At 41.8% G+C, this 20,204-nt stretch overlaps 1 protein-coding gene across 1 annotated transcript in view; it reads left to right on the forward strand.

Moving 5' to 3' along the window:
* Window positions 1-20,204, forward strand: part of LOC130479484 (uncharacterized) — a 53,070-nt gene that overhangs the window by 25,265 nt on the left and 7,601 nt on the right. The window contains exons 14-25 of the mRNA XM_056851884.1: window positions 1,927-1,999; window positions 5,503-5,639; window positions 6,464-6,595; window positions 11,707-11,747; window positions 12,235-12,277; window positions 13,555-13,618; window positions 15,685-15,812; window positions 16,990-17,027; window positions 17,672-17,807; window positions 18,315-18,451; window positions 19,526-19,748; window positions 19,912-20,029. Coding sequence (XP_056707862.1) covers window positions 1,927-1,999; window positions 5,503-5,639; window positions 6,464-6,595; window positions 11,707-11,747; window positions 12,235-12,277; window positions 13,555-13,618; window positions 15,685-15,812; window positions 16,990-17,027; window positions 17,672-17,807; window positions 18,315-18,451; window positions 19,526-19,748; window positions 19,912-20,029 — 1,270 coding nt within the window. The remainder of the gene's footprint in view (window positions 1-1,926; window positions 2,000-5,502; window positions 5,640-6,463; window positions 6,596-11,706; window positions 11,748-12,234; window positions 12,278-13,554; window positions 13,619-15,684; window positions 15,813-16,989; window positions 17,028-17,671; window positions 17,808-18,314; window positions 18,452-19,525; window positions 19,749-19,911; window positions 20,030-20,204) is intronic.

The raw sequence follows: 20,204 nt of genomic DNA on the forward strand, positions 1-20,204 counted from the left end.
ATGGACATCTCATGCAGTGAACCTACGGTAAGACAAATAAGACATTTTGACTTTTTTCCAGTGTTCAATGTTGGTCTCATTGCTCCAGGAATACTACCAGCTCTAAGTCTTTATAAAGAATTATATACCTGGTTAAACTTGTGGGATTCCTCCCAATAAACAGAAATTTGTGGACATGTCTATGCTGTAGGTTGCTTTGTTGGTATCCTAGTGGTTTTATCTATGTATGGGCACCACACAACCTGTTTTATAGGGTAGGAGCTAATTATTATGGTCTATTGACCTGATAAATTGATAGGTGCTTAGGTTGTGACCAAAGAAAATGGTCACATAGTCAGAAATGCAGATGGGGTATATCATTTATTCATTTACATTTTAAAAAAATATATGCTGCCTCTCCAGGGACCTACCTAAAGCAGCTCAGTCTATTTACTAGAAAGCTATTACTTGCTTAAGGCACAGGTTTCACACCAAGCTTTTTTCTGCTTCCAACTCCTCTCTTTCCTTTCTGTTTATTTATCCTTATTTTTGCTAAATTAAATGTATGTATTTATAGTTATTCATTTGCATCGTTTATACCCTGCCCTTCTCCCCAAATGGGGACCCAAAGTGGCTTACATCATTATCTTCTCTTCCATTTTATCTTCACAAAAACCCAGTGTGGTAGGTTATGGCTGAGACTGTGTGACTGGTTGACTGTCAGCCAGCAAGCTTCCATGGAAGAGCAGAGATCCAAACCTGGGTGTTCCAGATTCTAGTCTGACACTCCAACCACTACACCACACTGGCCATCCCCTACCAAATCTTTCCGCCACCCACTGGGCATCTTAGAGTTCTGTGCCCTTTGAACTACTGGACTATAACATTTGACCTGTGACCTGCTAGGCTCAGCCGCTGTCTCTTGACCTGGGGCCTCTGTGAAACATTTTTCATGGGCCATTTTTAAATTCCTAATCTTCCCTTGAGTGTACTGTTGCTGCTTTGGGGTTAATACTGCCTGTTCTTGTCTCTCTTGTTTCCTACCTGCTCCATCCTGTATATTTGTATAGGAACAAATATTTTTTTAAATATTTAATGTATGCTTTCCTCCCAGGAAAAATGACTCCTTGTGTGTACTCACTTATTCACTCTCTCTCTCACACACACACAAACACACAAGTGTGTGTGTGTGGGTATGTGTGTGTGTGTATATATAAAACATTTCACAAACATAAGCTCTACCAACGTTTGGAACCAGAGGACTTCTGGATCCCAGGTAATTCTTTTTAACCACTATGCTATACCAGCTCCCAAGATTGTGCTACATTTTTTGTAAAATGGCAGGTGGATTAGAAAAAAAAACCCTTACCTGCTAGCTAAAAATTACAAAAATGCTTGGAATTTCAAAAATATGATAGCTAGGAACAGTATGCAATGAAATTACAAGGAGGTAAAAGGGAAATGACATCAACCCTAGGTGGAGGACCTTTTAGTGGAGTTAATTCAGCATGTAATGAATTGTGAGTTACAGTTCAGTCCTAGGCTGAGTTAACACCCTTTTAAGCCCCTTGACTTCAATGGACTTAGTATAGCCCTATTTAGGATTCCCCTGTTATTCTTGAATGTAATAGGAAAATCATGGGTACAATGGGCAATATAAGTCTGGTTTCTAGACCAATTTAAAGCAATTTTAATTAAGATCCTATTTTTTTCTGTAGATATTAAGGGAACAGAGATTAATATTTATTTTATTTATTAAAATACATATATCCCACCTTTCCTTTTGGTTCAAGGCAGCTAATATAGTATGAATAGTAATGTTATTTTTTAAAAACCTATGGGAATTAATAACCCAATACCATTAACAAGTCTGTGGTATTTTGCTTTGGATGTGTTAGAATTAATAGCAGCTGTTACTTTACTCATGTGTGTTCATTTTCTCTCCAGGTTGAAACCTTTCCCTGCTACTCATTTTTGGTGAAGGTCATCCAAGCTCAAAACATACCCTCAAAAGACTTATGTGAGTGGACACAGTTTTCATCTAACGTTTTTCCTGGAAGAGTTACTCAGGTGCCCTTTTAACAAGACCATGTACAGTTCTACAATTTTGATGTGCATCCCCTTTACTAACTTTCTTTTCTGAAAATCCTGAGAAGCGCTGAATGGAAGGTTAAGGAATGCATATCCCCCATCTCTTCATAATCATATCTGGAGATAAATCCCAGAAGGAATAATGGACATACAGTGCTATCTTAAGCAGAGTTACATTCTTCTCAGTCCATTGAAGTCAGTAGGCTTAGAAGGGTATATCTCTGCTTAGGATGACAATATTAGGCTTCATTTAAATATGTTGATACCGGCTAATGCAAAGACACTCTCCTTGCTGTGTTGTCAGCCTCCGTGTGGGACCTGGAGATCTCCCAGAATTATAACTGATCTCCAGATAACAGAGATCCCCAGCAGGACCACCCGGGGGGGGGGGGACTGGGGGGGACAAAATTTCCAGGGCCCTAGTCAGCTGGAGGGCCCCTGAAACCAGCCTCAGGTGGCAGTCATGAAATGTTCTTTTTTAAAAAACCAATTCATAGAATAATAGAATCATAGAGTTGGAAGGGACCACCAGGGTCATCAAGTCCAACCCCCTGCACAATGCAGGACATTCACAACTACCTCCCCCCTCCACACCCTTAGTGACCAGAAGATGGCCAAGATGCCCTCCCTCTCATCATCTGCCTAAGGTCACACAATCAGCATTGCTGACAGATGGCCATCTAACCTCTTCTTAAAAGCCTCCAGGGAAGGAGAGCTTACCACCTCCCAAGGAAGCCTGTTCCACTGAGGAACCACTCTGTTAGAAAATTCTTCCTAATGTCTAGATGGAAACTCTTTTGATTTAATTTCAACCAGTTGGTTCTGGTCCAACCTTCTTGAGCAACAGAAAACAACTCGGCACCCTCCTCTATACGACAGCCCTTCAAGTACTTGAACATGGTTATCATATCCTCTCTCAGTCTTCTCCTCTTCAGGCTAAACATACCCAGCTCCTTCAACCTTTCCTCATAGGACTTGGTCTCCAGACCCCTCACCATCTTTGTTGCCCTCCTTTGGACACGTTCCAGCTTGTCTACATCTTTTTTAAATTGTGGTGCCCAAAACTGAACACAGTACTCTAGTTGAGGTCTAACCAGAGCGGAGTAAAGTGATACCATCACGTCACGTGATCTGGACACTATACTTCTGTTGATGCAGCCCAAGACTGCATTTGCCTTTTTAGCTACCGCATCACACTGCTGACTCATGTTCGGTGTTTGGTCTACTAAGACCCCAAGATCCTTTTCACACACACTACTGCTCAAACAAGTCTCCCCCATCCTATAATTATGCATTTGATTTTTCCTACCTAAATGCAGAACTTGACATTTGTCTTTGTTGAAGTGCATGTTATTAGTTCTAGCCCACTTCTCCAGCCTGTCAAGATCATCCTGCATCTTGGCTCTGTCTTCTACCGTATTTGCTACTCCTTCAGCTCTGCACTACGGCCACTAGGGGCGCAGGGAAAGCAGATGGCAGTAAATAGGAGTTTTTCTAACTGGTGGCTCAGCGTTTCTGCAAGTTTACTAAGAGACTGAGGGAAACCTTGGTTTCTCAGACCCTGCTAAACCCATCAGCCAAGCCAGCATTGGAGCAAGGCAAGATGAACCAGAACAAGCTACAGTCATTGCCAGAATGCAGCCTCCTAACAAGGTCCGACCTTCTTGGGCAACAGAAAATCTCTAGCAGTCAATTGTTTCTCTTTACTTCCACCCAGCTCCACAGTTTTATCTGTATAGCTGAATCCTGCAAAAGGACAGCCCTGTCAGTGTGTGGTGGCATTTTTTTTAAACACCTTTTGTTGTCTTTCCTTAATTTCTCTAACTCTTTCCCCCACTTTCTCGTCCGTCATTTTGGTCTGTTACTTTCACGATCTGCCATTTCTCTATCCCTACTTCTAATCCCCCCCCTTATTTTTCAGTCTAGGTCTCAACTCCTTCTCATTCATCCTGGTTGGGAACTTAGAATATATTTAATAGTAGTGTAGCAGCAAACTTTTGTTAATATTTGAAGGGGGGAGTTAATATTTCACCATAATTTAAGTAGTAAAAGGATGCTTCTCGCTCTTTACATGCATAGGAGTAGAATGTTGATATGTCTTAGTGGTAATAAATTAAGAACAGAAGTTAGAACTTAGATTCCATTGCAAATAGCATGGGGGGGGTGGGGGGTTCTGGAGATAACCTGTGCCAGGATATTCCAGTTCCTTTCATTTTTGGTCCTGGAACACCCATGATCATCTTGAAGTTGGTGGCCAATTTTGAGATTCCTAGTTTTATTTTCTAATGGGTTACACCTGCCACAAATGGACAGACAGATGGACATGTGGATTCCTTTATTATTATAGATACCTGGTAATAGCCATAGTCAGATGGAGGGGGGGGTGATGGAAACTTTGTCCAGGGGCCCATGGTGGCTCTCAGCAGCCCTGTTCCACTGGTTAAAGTGGCAGCTTTAGAGGGGGAACTCTACAGTATCACATCCCTGTTGAGGTCTCTCTCCTCCTCAAACCCTACCTTCCCCAGGCTCCACCCTCCAAACTCCAGGAATTTCCCAGTCCTAAACAAGATGCAGAAATGCAGTACAGTACTTTTGCTTGAACACATGAAGCTGCCTTCTACTGAATCAGACCCTTGGTCCATCAAAGTCAGTACTGTCTACTCAGACCGGCAGCGGCTCTCCAGGGTCTCAGGCAGAGGTCTTTCACATCAGCTACTTGCCTAGTCCTTTTAACTGGAGATGCCAGGGATTGAACCTGGGACCTTCAGCATGCCAAGCAGATGCTCTGCCACTGAGCTACAGCCCTTCCCCAAATTGATCAGCATCAGCATTTAAATCAAGCCTCAGGTCTATACAGGCCTGTAGAGACCTGAGGCAATGGCCTGGACTGTACCACTTCAAAGTATAGGTGGAGAGTTGTACTGTTAAATGCTCCCTTGCTAGAAAAAAGCTCCCTGCAACTGGGCAACAAGCACAGCAAGGAGCCTGTTGGACTAGCATGTTGTGTTAATTTTTAAAAACAAATTTCAGGGAGCTTTTTATATAAGAGAACATTTAAACTAGTATGCTCCACCTGTCGTAGGGTTGCCAGGTCCCTCTTCGCCACCGGCGGGAGGTTTTTAGGGCGGAGCCTGAGGAGGGCAGGGTTTGGGGAGGGGAGGGACTTCAATGCCATAGAATCCAATTGCCAAAGTGGCAATTTTCTCCAGGTGAACTGATCTCTATCAGCTGGAGATCAGTTATAATAGCAGGAAATCTCCAGCTAGTACTTGGAGGTTGGCAACCCTAACCTGTCATCAGAATGGCACTGCCTATTTTACATGTCAAGATTCAACTTTCTTATTCTGCTGCATGTCAAGACCCGGAAAGGCTAGTTATCATTAAAAACTGTGCATTGCATATTGATAAACATTCATTATTTCTTTACGGTAGGGAGTGCTTCTGACTGTTACGTGAGCCTTTGGCTACCATCTTCTTCAAATATAAAAGCCGTGACTAAAGCCATCCCAAATAACAACAACCCTGTTTGGAACGAAAGCTTCAATTTCTTGGTCCAACCTGAGGTCAAAGTATGTTGCTTTTCAAAGTATCTTTCTTCTTTAGGCTGATGATGTCCCTATGCTAAAGAGCTCTAATGAGCTTTTCTTCTTCATCTTGGTTTTTATGAACAGGGAATGGCTTTAGGATTTGAAATGAGGGGTAGAAGGGAAAAGTAGAAGCACCAGCATCAGGGTTGCCTGAGGCCTCACACTCAGATAGTTAAGATCAGAATTAATAAAAAATAGCGAGCATTTTGAGGATTTGATTTTAGGCATAAGGAGAATCCATTATGTACTTTGGGACTGGTATGTTCTATAATAATAGGCCATTTCATAAAATAAAAGTCATACCTGCCAACTCTGTTACATTAGCCTCTGGGAACATGGCAGGTGGGAGGAGGACTTGACCACCATGGTAAAAGGTGGGGGTGAGGGCTGCTCAATGAAGGTGGCTTGGAGATGAGTCACCTGAGGTAGTGCCATCACTTCTGGGAGGCAGCACAAAGCATGTAACCCTTAGCCTTTACATAGCACATCCAAAGTGTTTGAAATGATTCATATATATGATCTCTGTAATCTTTACCATGCCCCTATAAAGTATGCCAGTACCCCCCAATAAATATTGTAGGGGGAGGGGCTCAGGAAATACCAACTTGTGTAAAGTCACCATGAGTTTGAGACTGATGAAGACATGCCCATTCAGTGTTTTGACTTGTATATAAGTGGGAGTAGGGATAATGTGAGACTAGCCTTGAGCTGTGGTTTTAAATGGGTTCAGAGCTGGGTCAGCGGAAAACACCTTTGTTCGGAGAATGGAGTTCATGTTCTCTCTTGCTTTTCTTCTTTGTGTTCAGAACGTGCTGGAGCTGAAGCTCTATGATCAAGATGTGGTCACTAAAGATGACCTCCTTTTCACAGTGGTCTATGATATTGCAAAAATAAGACTAGGGGACACCGTTTATGAAAACTTCATTTTGAACTCTGAGGTGAGGCACGAGAATTGAAATGACACGAAAGCTGCTTTATTATTTGTTTGTTTCATTTCTTTCCATTTACTAGCTTAATTCTCTGGGTGACTTGCTATAGAAGATATAGGGAAACAATACCGTATCTGCATCCTTTTCTTGAGTGTCCTTGTTTATTTTTCCTTTGGGAATTTGAAAAAGAATGAAAAAAAATTGTGGTATAAATTGTAGGTAACTGATGTGTTTACCACTGGAAGGGGTGAATCTAAAAACAACTACAGTGTAATAGTTTGTTTTTTAAAAAAATTGGACCAACTGAAATATTACAAAACAGTGATCACAATTCTTCAGGCTCCTAGAACTCTTCATCATGTTAAGCACAAAAAGGGGGTGGAGTGGGAATAACAGAGAAAACAGTTGTTTCAGGTCATCTTGAAAACTGATTTCCCCTTAGCATTGAGTCTGGAACACCTCCTAATCACCATGTTAAGAAATTGCAGCCTTTTGGCTCTGCCAATACGCCAGGAAACATTTTCTTTTCTTTCTCTCCCCCTTTTTGTGCTTAACATCTAGCTGTATGTGGCATACAATTTATAATCAATGTGGCTGTAACGAGCTTTTTAAAATCACATATCCATCCCACCCTCCCCTCAACAGAGCTCTGGCTAGATGGCTTCCTCCAACTTCATCCTCACAATGCCTTGAGCTGAGGTTGACAGAGCAGTAGTGGTAACTAACTGAAGGGAACTTTGACTATCAAAAGCGAATACCCCAAAATCTTGTCGATCTCTAAAGTGTTACTGGACTCGAATCTGGCCAAAAGTAGGGATTGGAACCAAAATCTTTTCAGTTCCAGTCTAACAATTCATACCAGTTCTCACGCCTGCCAGATAACACTTTTTAATTGCTTTCAGGTAAATATTTAACAAATTGTCATCTCTGAAGTTTTTTTCCTCAGCGAACAGTCTAATGTCCAGTTTAATGGTTCAGTCACCCCTATTAAATATTTTCAACTTTGGGGGGGGGGGGGAAATGAATCACTTGCTTAATTATTGAATAGGAAACTCAAATGCAATAGTTCCTCTTTCATAAACTTCTGTAACCATTTCTGTAACAAAAACTACATGTTTAATAATTATTTTAAAAATCCACTTGTTAGTATGCTGCAGCCTAAATGATAGGATATCATGGCACCTTAAAGACAAATTAATTTTAAGGGTTGCTTTTTTTGTGTCAATTTTGTGTCTTCACATGGGAATGGAAAGGACTTCAGATCTCCTTTGCTTTCCCACTCCCCCAGCAGTACTTCCAACCTTAGGAAAGTTGATTCCTGCATTGGGCTGCAGTGAGGAGGGAAGGGGTGTGTGAAATGGCTCCTTCTTTCCTTTTCCATCAGCAGAGCTTCTTTCCCCTTCTGCAGCCCACCAGCCTATGTGGCTGTTACTCCACATGGGTCCTGTGATCCCAGGAATCAACTTTCTTAGAGTCAGAAATTGCTGCTGGAGGAAGGGGAAAAACAGGAATGACCGGTGACCATCAACACCTTCTACTGACAGATCTCACGATCCAATCAGTTATCTGTTTTGACAGGTGTATTTTATGCAACATTTTCTGGTCCAGTATGGTTTACCTTACTGGGTTTTTTGGGGGGGAAAGAAATTATGCATGCTTGTAATTTAATTATTTCTTACCCTTTTAGAAGCACATGAAATGCATTTATTAGAATCTACTCTGTATTCTATGCTGTTGTTCGTGGGGGAAACAAAAAGTTAAAAATGTGAACAATTGGATCAGCTTTTCAGCTTAAGAAATGCTGTTTCTTTTGAAAGTGAATTATTTCCCCCCACCTTCCAAATTTCCATTCTTATGAAATTCAACCTGATTTGAATAGGAGTGGAATAATTGCTTTACTATCTAAACCCCAGTCTCGCTTCTCATAAAAAGTTGTTTATGAGAATAAAGTGGAAGAAAGCCATTTATCCAGAACTCCTTGAAGTGAGGAGAAGTAGATAAACTCAGAGTTTGAGCAAGAGTGAAAGACATTAGCTAAAGAGAATTCAAAAGGCCCTTTTCTTGCCTTAAACATCAATGACAATGCGTATTATCCTCATTTCTAAGTCATAGCCAGTCACAAATCAGTATCCCAGTGTGCTGAATATTCATGTAAAGAAACACAGAAAAGACACACAGATTGCTGCACCAGGACAACACCCTAAGGTGTCCTTTTGTGCCAGTAGCGCAAGGATATCACTGTAGCACACTGCATTATGTGTCCATGCAACTGTGCCATGCAACCACTAGGTGTCATATCTCACCTAGTTTAGCAGAATGCTAAACATACAAGGGAGTAGAAAGAAAGGGATTAGGACCAACAAGGACTCATTTGCACATATCTTCCAGAGCTTTTGGCAAGCATCCTAAGCAGAGTTATGCCATTCTAAAGCCATTGACTTTGGTGGACTTAGAATGATGTAACTCTGCTTAGAAAGGCACTGCAAGCCAAATAGTCAGCTACATTTTTGTGTGTGCTGTCAAGTCACAGCTGACTTATGGCGACCCCGTAGGGTTTTCAAGGCAAGAGACAGTTTGGAGGTGATTTGCCATTGTGTGCCTCCACGTCATGCCCCTGGTGTTCCTTGGAGGTTGCCCATCCAAATACTAACCAGGGCCAACCCTGCTTAACTGCTGAGATCTAACAAGATCAGGCCAGCCTGGGGCTATCCAGGTCAGGGCAGCTACATTATAAGGTATTATAAAAGGATTACAGCTCACAGACAGACAAGTGGATAAGGGCTTGCACCAGACGGGATGCTGTTACACATTACTGTATTTATTTATTTCAAAGAATTATATCCTGTACTCTCCAGAATCTGCCTGAAGTGGCTAATTGAATGAAATAAAACAATAAAATACCTTTTAAAATCAAACATATACAATCATTAACTCAATCACAGGCAGCACAATCTTAAGGGAGGGGAGTTGCACTACGGCCGGGAATGGTGCAGCCACACTGCAGCCATGCTGGCTCCTGAGTGGCTTGCTGTGCCACTACCAGCAAGCTGAATAGGATCCCCCAATGCCCATGAAACTGCTCTATCCATTTCCACGGGATGCACTACCGTTTTTTGCTGGTTTAAGTTCATGCTGGCAAAAGGGGCCTTTCCCAGGGCAAAAGGGCTGAGGCAACTGACAAATGTCAGCCCTGCCTCCAGGAACACTCCTTTTGGCACTGGAGTGAAACTCAGTACCACGGTTGCGCCGGTGCCCATGCATGGTGCTGCTGTGCCGCTCCCCTGAACTGGTGTAAGTGGTCTGGTGCCAGTATAAGTACCTATTTCGACAATGCAAGTGGCAGTCATGCCACCTTCTAAGCCCTCTTAAGCCCTTTTGCCCCCCCCTTTAGGATTGCACTGTCAACAAATTCCTTCAAGGAAAGGCTAACGAGTCCTGGGCCTTTCAGTTTAGAAAAAAAAGATAACCAGGGAGGATATGATGGAGGTTTACAAAATTATGCTGGATTGGAGAGAACGGATAGTAGAATTCAGGGGTACCCAATGAAGTTGATGGGCAATAGGTTCTGGGCAGACAAAAGGAAATATTTTTTTGGCTCAAAAGTAATTAAATTGTGGCATTCCCTGCCAATGGAAGTAGTGATGGGCACGAGCATACTTGGTTTTAAAAGGGGGTTAAACAGATTCATGCGGGAGAGGTCCAGCGATGACTAATAGTCATGGTGATTAAAGAGAGTCTCCCTTCACAGAGGCAGCAAGACTCTGAAATCCAGTGCTAGGAGGCAGTATCATGGAAAGCCGTTGGCCTCTATGCCATTAGTTGGCTCTCTAGGGCAACTGTTTGGCTGCTGTGTAAAACTGAATGCTTAACTAGATGGACCGTTGCTCTGATCCAGCAGGGCTCTTCTTAGGTTCTTAATGAAATTGAAGCTGAAGATGATTTTATTTAGGACTGCATTTGGTTAATTTGGGGACAGTCTTAAGTTGAGGTTTTAAATTCTGGTTTGCATGATTGCTATTCTATTTATATTGTAAGATGTACTGTAAGGTAGAAAGGTGACTAATAAATGTGTCAACTAAATAAATAAATAAAATGCAGTGAAAAGGATGGCGGTGTAAACAGGTTGCCCACTCCAGGTTGGGAAATTCTTGGAGATTTGGGGGTGGAGCCTGGAAAAGGTAGAGATAGGGGCAGGAAGGGAGCTCAGCAGGTATGCGATGCCATAGAGTCCACTCTCCAAAGCTGCCGTTTTCTCCAGGGGAATGGATCTCTGTAGTCTGGAGATCAGTAATAATACCAGGAGAACCCCAGGCCCCACCTGTAGGTGAGCATCATAGGGTTGCCAGCTCTGGGTTGGGAAATACCTGAAGATTTCGGGGGCGGAGCCTGAGGAGGATGGGGTTTGGAGAGGGGAGGGATTTCAATGCCATAGAGTCCAACTGACAAAGCAGCCATTTTCTCCAGGAACTGATCTCTATCGGCTGGAGATCGGTTGTAATAGCAGATCTCCAGCCATCACCTGGAGGTTGGCAACCCTAGAGCATCACTACGGTGTCAGTAGTACAGAACACAGGGTTTGTAAAAGCAGTGGTTACATAGTTAGTAAAAGGCAAGGAAACTCAGGATCCCACCCCCATTCAACTGCAGCATCATGCCTGTTAAATAGCGAGCAGGCAATTTAAGCTGAATCATTTAAGCTGATGATTCAGCTTAAATATGTGAAGATTACATCCTTCTAGAACTGCATTTTGTGTTTCTGGACTATCTGTGCTGCTTATGGTTCTGATCTATGACCAGTCAGAAGCCTCCTTATTGAACCTTTCTTTCATTAACAGACCTGTGATGCTGCCCTTTTTGTCTGGATTTTACTTCCAGAGAAAAGCACAACTGTAAAAACCTTTTCTGTGGAATTTTGTCTCCATAGTATATAGCCTATGTTTTGGTCTGCTATACTGTTTGAAAGGAGGTGTTACTCTTGGGGGTGGGGGGAAGCACTTGATACACAGTTGGCATTTTTCATACTAGCAATTCAAACAGATGCTTGCTGTAGCTATCACTCCAGACTCAACTCTGGGTGGGGTTTAAGTGGCCTAATTTTATTGTTATTCTTCCCTTGTCAGGGTCAAGCAAGTCTAGAAGTAGAATTCCAAATGGGAAGCATGTGAGTATACTCCTGTGGTTATATAATGAGGCTACTCCTCAGGAAGCAATTAATAAAAAACAAGGAAGTAATTAATCAGCAACATTGTGCTTCATTCCCTCTAATTGTATGTTCCAACTGTCTCTGTTTACCAGGGACACTCTCTGTTTTCTGATAACTGTCCACAGTGCCTGTTTTGCCCCAATGTTTTTGGAGGGGGGATGCCTAGTAAACCCGGCTGTCAAGCAGTTATAACTCTCTTCTCTCCCCTATATTTTTGCCATCATATGTGGCAGGTCACCGGCATTCAGCTTGGTGGGACACAAGTTTTGCAAGCCCTGCCTACTACTATATTAAACCCTGAATGCTAATTCTCCCTTTAAAACAAATCCAATGGACTCATCTTTTAAAAAATAATACCAGCTGAATGTATAATCAATGCACAGGGTCCAGTTTTTTTAAAAAAAGAATGTGTTTTATTCCTGAATGGTTTTGTGCTTTTTTCTAGATCTGGAGATGTTGAGAGACTTGTTACTAATAACATCTTAGTGGTAAGTCACATTGTCATTCCATATTCAGCATCTTTTCAATCTGAGCAAAATAACTGCAGAACAGAATACAAAAAAGATCCAGGACTTTTCTTTTAAATGAATGTGTAAGCGTTTCCCCCCCTCACTCAGTAGTGGGATTTCTCTTTGAAAAAGTCAGTAAGGTGCTCCCAGGCACACGCTGGGTCACGGGTGCACAACTGTATTCTCAGTCAAACATACATGTTCACTTGGCTCTATGAGGGAGCGCTATGAGTAGAAGCAGCTTTTGGTTTCCGTCCTTTCACCAGAAGAATGGGTGGTGTGCCTGTGTGGGCTTTTCGACCCTTTTCTCTGGCTCCATGTGCCCTTGGAATGATGTGTGGAACTCAAGAAAAGTGGTGAACCTCCCACCACACTTTCCACTGGAGAAACTGTGGTGTGAAGGAAACCAGGAGCTTCTCCTCCTCCTTCACAGAGCTTCCTTGCAGCACCGTGCGAATGAGCATTTTTACAGGTAAGTTCCCCTGTCGTAGGTCTTGTAATGTCTTTAGTTGGTGCAGGGACTATGCTGAACTATTGAACTGCTGAACTCACCTGTGCTGAACTGTGTTGAGCTTGAGGCTCTGCTCCACCTGTGCTGAACTGTGTTGAGCTTGAGGCTCTGCTCCAGGCTCCGCCATCTGTTCCTTTCTCTCCCTCCCTCCCTCCCTCCCTCCCTCCCTCCCTCTCTCTCCCCCCCTTGTTCCCCAGCTATAATACAGTGTTGATTTAAACTGTCTCATACTCTGGACTAGACACTAACACCCTTGCCAAAAATGCTAGCCATCATTGCATTACCCAGATAGAAGTAATATGCAGATTAATAATGAATAGACAGCGAGTGTGGTACAGTAGTTAGTGTGTTGACTAGGATCTGAGAGACTCAGGTTTGAATCCCCACTCAGCCATGGAAGCTTGCTGGGTAATCTTGGACCGGTCACATACTCTCAGCCTAACCTACCTCACAGGGTTGTTGTGAGGATAAAATGGAAGGGAGGAGAACAATGTAAGCTGCTTTGAGTCCTCATTGGAGATAAAGGTGGAATATAAATGAAGTAAATATACAGACAAATAAATAATAGAACCAGGAGCAAGTAACATCCAGCTAGATCTCCTGTTTCAAAGGAAGGCCTTTTTGGAACTGGGTTGGAGTCATAGTAGGGTCAAAACTGGCAAAGGAAATATTGTTTATACCTTGCTCCTTTAAAACAACAATCCTCTTAAAAGCAATTTAAAACTTCGTTTTCTTTCTTTCACAGGCCCGTGAGGTTTCCTGTCTGGAAGTTCAGATGGACAAAAGGAGGAATGAGGAGTGTTTGAAAAGTTAGTCTGACTTTCTGAAGCATACAGCCAAACCAGTCTACTTCATAAACGACTTTTAATCTAAATTAAAAATCTCCCTGGCCTAAAGGCACATAATATTGCACAACTTCCAAATTTCCATTGGATTAAAGGAGATCCCTGAGCTCTATTCCTGCATGAAGAGGCAGACAAAACAACATTAGGAAATTCCTTCCGATAGCCTCAGTTCCAGTTCTTTTTTTAGCTAGTCAATGATTTTGCATAAGCTCAATGAATAGTGACTGGCAGGTATGTTTATAGAAAATACTTACGATAAAGCCACAGAATGCCTGGAAAAAAAATCTCATTTATAAACTTTCAAGGTTTAAACATTCAAGGTTTATTGCCTACTATTAGGTGCTGTGGAACACAGGCAGGATAATGCTGATGCAGTTGTCTTGTTTGGGGGCTTCCTAGAGGCACCTGGTTGGCCACTGTGTGAACTTGGACTTGATGGACCTTGGTCTGATGCATCATGGCCTTTCTTATGTTCTCATAGTTAGTTTTCATGTATTACAAAATTATATCCAAAGCAACTTAAAATAAAATATTAAAAATTAAAATAATAAATATGAATAAAAGCAACAAGATAGCAGAACCTACACATACTAAAAGAATCACAAAAAGGCAGCAGCCAGTACAAAAAAATACAATACATAAGCAACTGCAACTGACTCATATCGAATCAAAATATGGACCTTTGGTCCATCAAGGTCGGTACTGCCTACACAGACTGGCAACAGCTGTCCAGGATCTCAGTGAGAAGTCTTTCACATCACCTGTTACCTGATAATTTTAACTGAAGATGCCAGGGATTGATTCTGGGACCTTCTGCATGCCAAGCAGATGTTCTACTATTAAGCCACAGCCCCTCTCAACAGCTCACAACAAAATCATTATGTCAGCAATATGTGATCACCACCTGAAAAATCCCAGAACAAATTTATTTAGAAAGAGCTTTGAGAACACCCCCCCCCCCGTGTAGGCATGCATAGAGGAAGCTGTACATAGCTTCACCTGTCTTTCCCATTTCACCGATCCTATATGCTTGACAGCATTGCTTCTCTGAACTATATACTTGGGCAACAGACTTGTGTTAGAATGGAGGTTTTGCTCAAATGCTGTGAAGCAGTGGGGTGAGGTAATTTCAGGCAAAACCCCTTCTCAGTTGTAATGATTTTGGTGCTCCTATCTCTCATTTACTGGGGGAGCATATCATTTAGGGTTGCCAGTTCTCGATTGGGAAATATCGGAGATTTTAGGGGTGGAGCCTGGAGAAGACAAGGTTTAGGGAGGGGAGGGACCTCAGCAGGGTAAATGCCTAGGGTTGCCAACCTGCAGGTACTAGCTGGAGATCTCCTGCCAATACAACTGATATCCAGCTGATAGAGATCAGTTTACCTGGAGAAAATGGCTGCTTTGACAATTGGACTCTATGGCCTTGAAGTCCCTCCCCAAACCTCGCCCTCAGGCTCCACCCCAAAGAACCCCCACCAGTGGTGAAGAGGGACCTGGCAACCCTAATAATGCCATAGATTCCACCCTCCAAAACAGTCATTTTCTTCAGGGGAACTTGCTTGTCTGTAGATCAATTGTAATACTGGGAGATCGCCAGGTGCTACCTGGAGGTTGACAGCCCTATGCACAATCCTCTTGATATGTTCATTCAATTGGCATTTTGTATAAATAGGACAATATGCATATTTTCCAGCTTTGCTACACAGAAATTCCTATCCACAAATAATGAGTTTCCTGTTGCATATACTGAAGCAGGAAAATGCATATGTTGACTGATTCACAAAAACATCTTGACTGTGCATATTGAAAGGATCATGTTGTATACTTTTCAGTATGCAAAGTAGGAACACCAAAATTGTAATGACCGAAAAGAGCAATAGATTGTAGGTAGTCCCCTAATAGACCCTAATAATTTCAGTCCTCTGTGATGTAAAGTGTGAGGGAGAAGACTCAGCAATTACAACAGATTCCTTCTGCATTGAAGATTCCTTGAGATCGGGACATTTATTCACAATGAATATTTCCCCTAGAACATAAAAATATAGTGCTTTCGGTGAATGAATCATTTGAACAAGCACAGAAGATCACCCAGGACCCAGAAATCTTCCGCTTCCACTGTGTAAAGAACTGGGAACCAATGTTGAAAGTCAACAGAAAGGTAATGCAATTATTTCATCAGTGCCAGCAGAGGGTGATTTAGTTAATATAGTGATGACCCTACAGAGTAGGGTTTTGGTTACGATATGGCTCTTAATGAGTTTTACTTACATGAGAATGATCCAGGATTGAAACTGCACTTTTCTTATATAGGAAGGACCAAACTACACATGATAATGGCAGCCATGTTGTTTTTTACGTTACTGTCCACCTATTAAAAAAAGGGAATGGGAGAATCTTATTTTAAAAAGAGAAGGACACGAGGGAGAGGAGAGCTGTTGATGACTAAAATGCTTCCAATCCATTTCAGAATAATTCACATGGGATAAAACTGTTCAGGGATACTGCAATTAACTGTCCAGGAGTGCCGCTGAAATTTCTTCCAGAGGGAAAGGAAGCAGAAGTCACCTTCCCTTTAACAAAGGTATATGGACTGATGTTTACATCTGAACTTCAGGTGTGGTTGAAGTAGAGAGCCAGTGTGGTATAGAATATTAAGTGTAAGAGTAGGTCTTACACTTAAGTGTCCACCTATTAAAAGGTCTTACACTAGGGCCAGTAAGACATAGGCTCAAATTCCTGCTTGCCATGAAACTCACTGGGTGATCTTGGGCCAACAATTCTCTGTCCGTCTAACCTACTTCACAGGGATGTTGTGTGGGTAAAATGGAGGAGAGAAGCATGTGCGCTGTCCTGAGTTCCTTGAACAAGAGATGAGATAAAATCACATTGAAGAAAAGAATAAAAGTAATTTTGGAACAGAGGACAGGAAAACATGTTAATCACATAATTAATTACATTACATATGGTCAACAGTGTTAAATATGCAATAGTTGGTCTTTAAAGAAGGATTTTGGGAGTCTTTAAAAGAAAGGATTTGATTGCTGGAAGCTTCTTTTTTAAAATAGTAAGTGTTAATCTTTTCTCTCCAATCAAACTTCGGCTTTCAGCCAGCATCTAAGTAGAAAACTGTCTAAATCCTCGTGGGGCAGTTAACCACTTGCCATGATCTCGAGGCAGCAGCAGTGGGAGGGGAGAAGCACAAAAGGATGGTAGTTACTTCCAGTACTCTTAAATGCCTAGATATTTTGTATTCACAAATGAAATCTTGGGTAGAGAACGGCTATTACAAAATGTGCATATCTTAACATAGTCCATCTCAACATTTTCCTTCTCAGAGTGAACATTTGAAATTGCAGCTCAAGGTTAACAATTGGTAAGAAATTCTTGTCTATTCATTTTAACTCATGTGCAAAGTCCTCTGGCCTAATACAGCAAGGCTTAGGAAAACCCACAGTTTCAGTGGAACAAATAGCTCTTAACAACAATTGGAGACTTGATCCAATTTGTTATTAATGATGGTGATGGAGGACCAGGACCTGCCTTCATTTTGGACTTAGACCCCCAGAAGTGCTGTACCAGCTTATTTTATATGTACCAGCTTATTTATATTATTTTTTATATATAAAATATATATTATCATATATTTATCAGTGAATACTATATTTAAAACTAATGTGATAGTGTGATGTTTGCTTGCAAAATCAGGAATAAGGTACTCAATCAAGTTTCTACTCTTAAGTCCACACAGCAGAGATGGGAGTGTTCAAAACCACATACATTTATTAGAACAGTGATACAGAGATGGGAGCAACTGGTTTCAGGACTAGGAAGCTCATGCAGTCGACTATTCTAACTAAAAAACAGAATGCAGGGACTCCACCCCATAAGACGAAACCCACACACACAGATATTAGAGAGGGGAAGTGGCTGATCCATTGTAAAGTATACAATAAATATATCAGAGACAGAAACAAAATGTTCACACATACACGCCCCATCTCTTTCTTTCCATTCCAGCCTTGGAGCTTTAGATGTGCGTTTGGGATGTGATGTCTGTGGGGCTGAGCGGGATTTCCTTCACAAGCGGAAGAATGTGGTTGCCACTGCTCTTCAAAAAGTTCTTCAGCTGGACCGGAAATTGCAAGGACATGAGGTATGGTGGGCTTTATTTTGTAACCATACATGGATGGGGGAAGAGGAATGCTTTGAAGTGTAAGTTTATTAAACTACAATATTAGAGCAAGAACACTATATTGAGTTTAGATTGAGTTTATAGGTGTGTGTGTGTGTGTGTGTGTGTGTGTGTGAGAGAGAGAGAGAGAGAGAGAGAGACTGCTTTATTGAATGAATCCCCAGCAAAAGCATGGCTGCAGGAAAACATTGTTCATAAATCAGAGGTTTCATAAGGAGCCTGGTAAGGATGCTTACCAAGGACAAACACGGAAAGGCAAAGGTATCATTTTCATAGGTCAGATACATAATTTCCCTTAGGAAGGGAGAGTAAACTCAAATATACATACTCTGGACTTCTTAATAATAAACATCTTAATAGATTTTTTGCTCCATGGTTTTAATCCTATTTCTTTTCTTTTTTTGGGGGGGGTGGTGAATTTCCTAGGTATCCTAATACAAGATTAATTTCATTTTTATGTTTCCACAGGTACCAGTTGTAGCAGTCATGGCAACTGGGGGTGGAGTCCGGGCCATGTCAGCATTCTATGGCCACCTCCTTGCTCTTCAGAGGCTGAACCTCTTGGACTGTGTTACATATATCACTGGAGCCTCTGGCTCAACATGGTAAGGCCAATTAGGATGACTGCCACTCATATGGTTAACAAACATCTAAATGTTGTAGCCTTACCCATTAACAATACTTCAAATGTTATACATTTTGCATTTTTAATGCATGACAGATGTGATAGAATCACAGTGGCTAGGGCTCTTCATGTTGGAATCTTAAGTGATAATGGTGTTAGCTAGTATTAAAATGGGAGTTTAATGCTGGGCAATTCTTTTTTGGGGGATGCGGAAAATAACATGGATGATTTGTTCAATATACTAACTAGAGCATCATCTAAAATCATACTTATTTATGGGGTGCCTTTGGCATTCATCAAGAGACATAGACACTAAAGGTCTGACAAGGTCTTAGGACATAAGCACAGCTGTACAGGATGAGACCAGTGGTTCATCTGGTCTACCATTATGTTCCAGCCAGATGCCCCAAATGGCCGGCAAGCCTGGCATGGAGGCCAAAGTCTTGCCTTGTCACTGGCTTCCAGGACTGGAATTCAGAGGGTTACTGCCTCTAAGTGTGGAGTTTCCATTTAGCCATTGATGGACCAGTCCTCCATGAATCTGCCTAATTCCCTTTAAAGCCAATTAAAGCATTCGCCATCACTACATCCCATGGCAGTGAATGCCATAAGTGAATTTGGAAATATGTATTTGAGTGAAGATGTTATTTCTGGACTCTGGTGCAGAACTAGTTTGTTGAAGGTCAGACAAGATGTGATGGTGCCACTCTTGTTTTTTTTTTTTGCTTGCCTTCCCTGTTTACATATAAAGCAGGAGATGGGTAGCCCTGATGTTTACAATAAAAAGGATGATCAGTTGGGGGAAACTGAGCTGCTCTCCACCCTTCCAGCACTTGTACTTTCTTCCCTTGAAGTTCAGCTAATGGATATCTAATCTGTGGAAGAAGAATGGAGAAAAAGGGATACATGCTACCCCCCACTCATTGTCCCCAGACTACCGAGCAGCTAGAATTCTCATCTCACATGTAGTTTGTGCTTAAGACCATTTACCTGTGAATAGTGTTAGAACCAATTACATTCTTATCTTGTTCTAAAAATCATCCATTTTTCCTAGGACCATGAGAAATTTGTATGAAGATGCTAGCTGGTCTCAGAAGGACCTAGTGGGCCCAATCCATAAAGCAAGGAAATGTATTACCAGAAGCAAGTCAAGTGCATTCTCCATGGATGCTCTGAAGCACTATGACATGAAACTGCAGCAGAGGGTTCAAGAGGGACACTCGGTTTCTTTTAATGATCTGTGGTCACTTATTATTGACCGCATGTTCCATGATGAGGTATGTACTGCATGGACTCACCTTACATCAGGGGGGCTTATTTCTTTTCAGAACACTCTGGCTTTCCCATATGTAAGAATGAGGACTGAAAGCATCCGTTGCTTTCGTAATTTCTTCTCTGTGTTAATTTTTTCCTTGTGTGTCATTGTTTTCTCTTGCTTAGCTGAATGACAGCAAACTATCAAATCAGCAACAGGCTGTGAGTGAGGGACAAAATCCATTGCCCATCTACGTGGCCCTGAATGTCAAGGAGAACTCCCAAAGCAGTTTTGAATTTAAAGGTAACCAGCCCAGTGATGTTATTTTGTCCTTCAGTTTAAATGGGGAGCAAAATCAGAAAATGTCTCACAGGTATTATATTAGCTTAGCACATCATGAACATTATGCTGTGAGTGGTTATTGTGCTTATCTTATGTAGCTTTGGGGTTTGCAAATAAATGTCACAGGAGGCACTTC

Source organism: Euleptes europaea, chromosome 6 (genome assembly GCF_029931775.1).
Source record: "Euleptes europaea isolate rEulEur1 chromosome 6, rEulEur1.hap1, whole genome shotgun sequence".
NCBI classification, from domain to species: domain Eukaryota; kingdom Metazoa; phylum Chordata; class Lepidosauria; order Squamata; family Sphaerodactylidae; genus Euleptes; species Euleptes europaea.